Source organism: Nematolebias whitei, chromosome 1 (assembly GCF_014905685.2).
Source record: "Nematolebias whitei isolate Nwh7 chromosome 1, NemWhi1, whole genome shotgun sequence".
In the NCBI taxonomy this organism is placed as follows: Eukaryota; Metazoa; Chordata; class Actinopteri; order Cyprinodontiformes; family Rivulidae; genus Nematolebias; species Nematolebias whitei.
The window spans coordinates 6753438-6761542 of NC_056498.1; the positions used below are offsets into that span (position 1 = coordinate 6753438).

An 8105-nucleotide genomic window follows, 5' to 3' on the forward strand; every position below is an offset into this window, starting at 1 on the left:
ATATATATATATCACAGGAATAAAACAAATTATTGGCTACTATGCACTGAATGCTTAATCTTATTTAGATTCAACTGTGTATGTAGTCCCTCCAAAGAGCCTACAATTAGGGGATACAAACACTTCCTCCTTCATAATACTGGGTGACTCAAATTGAAATTGCCAGTTAAATTTTTAATTAAATAAATAAATGCCACAATAATTGCACAGTAATGGAAATAATATAAATTCAAATTGTAAATAATAGATGTTTTTAAGACTAATTTTTAATCCATATTTTCTACTACTGTATATATTTTTCAGAGTTCACCAAGCAAGGATGTTTTATCACCTTTGCTCTGTATAATTTGATGACACCTGGTCCATGTAATCCACTTTAAATTATCAATTCTTTAGGAAATATTGTTGTAAAATATTGTTTGCCCATGTGAGATTATCTCAGTGATAAACATATTATTACTCCAAACTAAACTCATGCAAACTGTTTGAGAATTAATTTATTGTGTTACTTATTTCATAAGCATATGCCACAGCTTTTTACAGTTTTTCCACAAACTTCACAAACAGGTTCTTGGTTGTTTTTGGAGCTGAAATAGCTCCACACATGACTTTGTGTACGTTCCGCCATTGTTTATGTTTACAGTCAGACTGACCACGACGAGCAGCGTGCCGCTCCGTTTACACACATTACACACCACTGGCAGAAGAAAAAGTAGTTCCCACCAACCGCACATCATTTAGACAAGATCTCAAGAGTTTACTTTCCACTACCTTTCTGTTAATGACATGCATTACCTGAAATGACTGAAGTATCAAAACTATCGATAGTTTTTATTTTATTTATTTATTTATTTTTTCCTGCTATTCTACGGTGGAACCAGACGTGTTTCCCCCCCACATGTATGTATGTATATGCACATGTGTGTATATATATGCTGAAGATGAACGTCACCTCTTATCTGGACAATGGCTGAGGGGGGGCTCTGGACTATGCTATGACTTTCCCTTAAAAATTCAATGTTTCCACCGCCTATATGTAAAATGTATAACGTCTGTTTATGTTGCTTTGCTGTGGTAGGTTTTTTTGATGCCTCAAATTGTGCCCTGTCTAGGACACGGTGTGAGAGATCTTTTTTTTATACCGTCTCTCCTCATGTTTTCTTTCCTTTTCTTATCTAAGCAAAATATTATTCTGAATAAGAATAAGAAGGCTGCGCTAATTATTTATAGCCGCAGCTTCGTGCACACGGCCCATCTTCGGACGACTGTACGTACATGTTCGCGTTGTATCTCGGTGCAATGCCAATAAAGTTTATTCTGATTCTTTCTGATTCTGAGTTTGAGTTAAGAATCGATTCTAGAGCAAAGCGCTCTGGTATCGATAGCATCAATATTTTGATATCGATCCGCACATCACTAGTCTGTAAAACTCCATCTGGTGGTTGATTCTTCTAGTTTAGGAGAGCAAAAAGATAAAACGTGTTCTTTGTAAGATATGCATCTTCCTTCTTTTATTCTGCTTTTTTTTTTGTTTATGCATCCTTTATGTCTTTTCATGTCTCCCAGTGCTTCCTCTATCACTGTGCCTTCAGTGTACATATTTTTGCTTTGTGGGTCTTATCTTAGTGCACTTCTTTTTTTCTCAACTAATATTAGAAGTTCTGCTATTACTCAATTCACCAAATGAGTAAAGTCACTCAGCACTTAGCTCTCGCTGTGTTTTTTCAGTAAATACAGATTTTTTAACTGTTTTTCTGTTTCCTGTCTCTGTTGCCATCTAGAATAAACAGGGTTTAAGCTTATCTCCGTCTGCTGAGGAAGTGTGGAGGAGCTGTTTTCTGTCTGAAAACAGGCTTCAGATGTCATCCTGCCACATTCTTTGCTGTGAACACCTTCCTCAGACCTCACACAGAAAGCACCCTGTAATCAGCCTTAGATGTGAGGAACGTGTTGAAGCCTGTTCCCACCAACAATGTGAGTGTTTGAGGAGTTGAAAAGATCATGTTAGACCTACTGAGAGCAAAAACAGGACGCTACATGGCACCAATGCACTCTCAAAAATAACACTTTTTCTTAAGCTGCTAGAAAATTGGTGCTGATTGAACTAAAATCAAACCTTTTAAGTGCCAGTTAAACCTAAAACAACAAATTCTGCTAGTCTGATTTGATCTGAGAGCACAACGTTGTGTTTTTAGAACATGAAACGCAAGAAGTTCAGCGTGGTAGAGAGTAAAATACACTGCCTGGCCAAAAAAAGTCACCACCACAAAAATGGTCACACACTAATATTTGGTTGGACCGCCTTTATCTTTGATCACAACATGCATTCACTGTGGCATTGTTTCAGTAAGCTTCTTCAATGTCACAAGATCAATTTCCATCCAGTGTTACATTAATTTTTCACCAAGATCTTGCATTGATGACTAGGCACTAGTCATGATGGGTGCATCACTTCACCTGCCTCTCTTCTTACCGTGATGCGCCCATCACTCTGGAACAGGGGAAATCTGGACTCATCAGACCACATGACTTTCATCCATTGCTCCAGAGTCCAATCTTTATGCTCCCTAGCAAACTGAAGCCTTTTTTTTCCAGTTCGTCTCACAGATTAGTGGTTTTCTTGAGGCTACACAGCTGTTCAGTCCCAGTCCCTTGAGTTCCTTCACATCATGCATGTGGAAATGCTCTTACTTTCACTATTAAACAGCCCTGAGTGCTACTGTTGTTGTTCTTCGATTTGATTTCACCAAACGTTTAAGTGATTGCCGATCATGATCATTCAGGATTTTTTTCAGGCCACATTTTTTCCTTGAAGACGATGGGTCCCCACTATCCTTCCAGTTTTTAATAATGTGTTGGACAGTTCTTAACACAATTTTAGTAGTTTCTGCATCCTCCTCAGATGTTTTCTCTGCTTGATGCCAATGATTTGACCCTTCTCAAACAGACTGACATCTTTTCCACGACCACGCATTGTGTCTTTGACATGGTTGTTTAAGAAATGAGAAGCAACTCATTGCACCAGTTGGGGTTAAATAACTTGTTGCAGCAGAAAGATAATCATCCATGCAGTAATTATCCAATAGGAGGCTCGTACCTATTTGCTTAGTTCAATCCAGGTGGCGACTTTTTTTTGGCCAGGCAGTTTATGTTCTGTGATCAAGATAGTGTTGGTTTCTGTTGCAGAGGTCTCTTTTCTGCTGATAATGGGTAAATGGATTGTACCTTTTTATCTTATCGAGATACTCAAAGCTATTTACAACAACCTGTGTCCTCATTTACCCATTCATACAGCACTCTACTAGATCTATACAAAGACTAATCAGAGATTTATCACATTCATTCACCGAAGGGACACACATCAGAGGCTATGAGGGGTTCAGCATCTTGCCCAGGGACACTTCAGCATGTGACTACTGGTGGAATCGAGCCCCAACTTTCCCAATGGAGGACGACTGCTCTAACCACTCAGCCACAGCTGTCCCATATTTTGTTTGCTTTTATTTTGCAAATTTAAACACGTGCATTTCAGGTTGACAGAACGTTTAATGAGCATTCAGTGGCCGGAGCAGAGCAGCAGAATCATGAAGCCCATAACATTTCCTGACATGTCAGCATAATGGCACACTGCAAACCTTACAGATGATCCAGATCCCACACAAGTCCATTTTATAAAGACATCTCATCGAGTTGATGTAAGAAATTTGCAACCATAGCCACAATTTTAAGTGCTACATCTTCAAATACCCATTATGGGGCTGAAGTTGGCGAAGCAAGTAGAATGTTCAGTGGAGGGTTGGGCTTCATGAGGACCCTGATTTCTCCTGTTCAATTGTTTCTTTGGTTGGTGTGTTCTTCTCAGTTTTCTTCAGTTTGGTTTTGTCGAAGATTGTGACCTCTTTCAGGTCAGGTTTGTCAGACATAGTTGCAGAGGTGCAAACGTTTACTCGGAGAAATCACACAGACAGGTTGTCTCGAAGCCGAAGGAGCTGAGTGGGGTTATGGGTTTACTGAAACCTTTCCACTCAAAACTCTAAACCAGGGCTTTTCAACTGGCGGCCCATCCGGCCCACTTCATTAACAAAAAACAACAACAACAAAAATGGGGGCGGGGGGTTCTGGCTTCTGTTTATTGCATTTACGATTCAATGCAATAAAATAAACAAATTTAAAAGGTAACAGATCATTGTAAACTTTGGTTAATTTACATAATGACTTTAATCGCTGGATGTCTCCCCCCCCCCACCCCACCCCAAGCTGCTGGCTTTCACTGTGGCTCCCTGAGCAGTTTACTTGAATAGCCCTGATCTAAACAGTCCCCAAGGGGTGAATCCTGTTTGAATTTTGTGTGTCAGAAAAATATCTCATGAACCAGTGGACATTTTCTAAGGAAACTTTCAGACAATAATCATTGGATATATGTCAACAACTTTGTAACTGATGGAGTCAACCCAATGAAAGAGGGACATAGCCAATAATTAACTTCAGGAAACACAAAAAAGGGTTTGCCTCAACTAATCTGTCAGACATTAAGCTATAATTTATAGGCTCAATGGGATTGTAGATGAACATATGCTGATATATATTCATAAATTAAACGGATTCTTTCATTTTTCTGGACTGGATAATATCGTGCATTGAATTATTAAACATGTAACGTGAGACGTTAATAATCTTTGACTCACCAACGACAGTGGGTCATTTATTAACAGAATCAAGTTTAACACATCACACATTTACATTAATTGGTAAAAATTGAAAATAACAACAGCTTATTTAGGCTAGTTTTACAAGGAGGAAAAAATACGGCGATTGTTTCCCTTGCTTCTGGATTAATTTGCTAGCAGATAGAAGAGTTTAAAGATTGAAGTTTAGAGGGAGGGAGATGGTGTGTGTGTGAGTGAAAAGTGTTGAACAGAACGGCACCCTCCATTCGACCCAGCTTTCCTCGGTACGCTCGGTAGTGAACTCGACTCATTACCTCTCTGACGATGAATCAGTGGAAGCGGAGCTCCAGTTAAGCTACTGGTCCAGCGTCTCCGTAGGATGGCAGAGAACCGTCCGGAGTGGTGGCGGGACTTCATCAACAACAGTTCACCTCACGAGTGGACTTCACATGAGTGGAGTCCTTCAGAAGTTCCACTCAGAGGTGGAAGATGTCATAATTCCCACAAGACTCGGAAGAGCTCTGGATTATGCTGGACTTCTGTTCTCCCAAACGACTGGAGCTGCAAACTCTCCACCCGACTCCAACTGGGTTGAACTAGGAAGTACCGACATTTAAAGAGCTCTGTTTCCGGTTCATTTGGGAGTTTCTGATTGGTTGATGGACCAAAACAGAGGTGTGTTTTGTGATGTAAGGTGTTATTAAAAAGTCAAGGAAAAAGATTAAGATTGTTTAAGAACAGACAGAAGATATTATGAAGAACTCAGACTTCGTGGAGTCAATTCTCTAGTATCTTGCTGTAAAAGTTAAACATGACATTTCTTTTTCAGTAAACTTGCAGTTGACCGAAACTTGAACTTTGACCAACTTACACAACTTGCTCATTTCAAACAGACGATCAAGAAATTGAATCATTACTCTGTAACATATTCCAACTTGATTTCCACTTTGAATGAGGATTAAAAATCGTTATTACTGTTTCACAGTTGATTTAAAAATGAGTAGTTCACTTCAACATTTAAACTGTAGTATGACATATATAGGGAAATATATATGCATACTTTTCACGAGTTCCTCATCTTTCTGACTGTGTAAATGTCGTGCATTGAATTTTAACAGAAACGTAACGAGAGACGTCATTTATCTTTGACCCATCAAATGAATGCGGTCATTTATTTTCAGAATCAAAGTTTAACATCAAACATTTACATTAATTTGGCAAAATATGAAAATAATAACAGACAAGTTTCACAAATAATGAACTTCAATCACACGGCGGTGATTGAGGACTTTGCTTCAGATATTTCTAAAATATCTGTACTGATTTTAAGAGAAAGCAGAGTTTAAGATGGAAATGGAGATTTATCTTACAGAGAGATTTGTGAGGGAATTAATCTGTTTGACCAGAAAACGTGCACGCTCCATCAGATCTCAGCTGGCCTCCGGTACACTTAGTCGAAAATAGAACCTTCTACCTGGTTGACGATGAAATCAGCGTCGGCGTAGGTTCCTTTCTGACTCTTTCAGCGTCTCCGTGAGAACTGCCAAACCCTTAGAGAGTCGTACGAGGTTGTTCAAACAGAAGTTATAATCCCAAAACGTCTCTGGATCATCCTGAACGCGTTTGCATCCAAGAACTCTGACTCCATCAATCTTCAACGTCTGGCTTCAGACTTCAGACTTTAGCACTCTCTTTGAACTCATTTCTGAGCGCAGCAAACTGCAGCAACTGCAAACTCCAGCAACTCAGCGTCTCAGCCTCTTGCAACTCTCCAACTCTCTATGAACTGGGAAGTTGCCACATTTTAAATGGGTCGACTTCCGGGTCATTTGAGAGCTTTCTGATTGGTCGATGGACAAGGAATAGAGGTGTGGTTTGTGATGTAAGATGTTATTAAAAGTCAAGGATTGTTTTAGTGACAAACAGAAAGATTATTGTAGGACTTCAGACTTCGTGGAGTCTCACTCTTATTATCTTCTGAAAAAGTTTAAACATGACATTTTTCTCGGTAAACATTTTAGTTGACCGAGAACCGACCTTTAACATACTTACATTGATTTACAACAACTGTAGTATGACATATAGGGAAATATATTCATACTTTTCACGAGTTCCTCATCTTTCTGACTGTGTAAATGTCGTGCATTGAATTTTAACAGAAATGTAACGAGAGACGTTATTTATGTTTGACCCATCAAATGAATGCGGTCATTTATTTTCAGAATCAAAGTTTAACATCAAACATTTACATTAATTTGGCAAAATATGAAAATAATAACAGACAAGTTTCACAGAAAATGGGCTTCAATCACACGGCGGTGATTGAGGACTTTGCTTCAGATATTTCTAAAATATCTGTACTGATTTTAAGAGAAAGCAGAGTTTAAGATGGAAATGGAGATTTATCTTACTAGAGAGATTTGTGAGGGAATTAATCTGTTTGACCAGAAAACGTGCACGCTCCATCAGATCTCAGCTGGCCTCCGGTACACTAGGTTGTCTAGGCCTAGAGTTCACTTTTGTCCACATTATTTGATCACCATAATCTATAATCGCGTTAAAGCGATTTATAAAATCCTGGCCAACCAAAAATGGGAATGAGTCAACATGGGTCACGTGTACCGGGTGGTACAGTGTCATATTGCCAATCTGCATGTGAACCATTGCTATAGCTGTCAGGGTTGTTTTCATTTCTGAGAGACCCTGCATTTCTATAGCACATTCAGAGAGAGGTATTATCCTGTTAACACTGGCAGCGGCCGTCCTCAGCTCCTCGAACAGTTTAGCTGACATAATTGTTATGTCTGCCCCACCGTCCAAGAGTGCTTCGTGTGTGAGGACACCTTCGAGTGTTACTGACAGGTACGCCTTTTTGGCGACCCCCTTTCTGATAAAGTTACACAGAAACCTTTTGGTTTTTTTCTGACGCTTCTTCACGCGTTCAGCCTTATCTGTGTAATCTTGGTTTGTCTGAACCGTTAGCACAGCAGAAGCTGTTTCTGAGTGTTCAGCCTGCGATGACTCGTCATCGTTTGTGTGTGTGTTTACCCCCCCTTCTTCTGATGAGGGGTTGTTTGGGGCAACAACAGTTATGTCTTGGTGTGTTCGACCGACATCTGTTATGTTGTCATTCGTGCCCTCAGATGTAATGGGAATTACATTACTGCATAGTGCTCCTGGATGGGTTCCCGTGTCAGTGTGTTTCAAAGTTTCTAACAACCTGCGTATTTTCTCTGTCTCTTCCGAGTTCAGAGGTGTAGGGCCTTGTTTCTGGAACTTTTGTGATTTTTTCGCCTCGGTTCGTTTCGTCCGAGGTGGGGGACGGTCAGGTACGTCTTCCGGGGGTTCCTTCACGTACTGCCCCTGATGATATGGTTTCCCATATCGTTGCGTCCTACGCTCACCCCTTTTACGATAATCACGTTCATCCTCTGAAAG

At 39.9% G+C, this 8105-nt stretch overlaps 1 protein-coding gene across 1 annotated transcript; it reads right to left on the minus strand.

Annotated features, from left to right (window-relative positions):
- Nucleotides 1–3803: 3803 nt before the first annotated feature.
- Nucleotides 3804–3923, minus strand: LOC119415020 (thymosin beta-like). Its single transcript, XM_037682147.1, has one exon. It carries the CDS (start codon nt 3921–3923, stop codon nt 3804–3806), a length of 120 nt encoding a protein of 39 aa, XP_037538075.1.
- Between the last annotated feature and the right edge of the window lie 4182 nt (nt 3924–8105).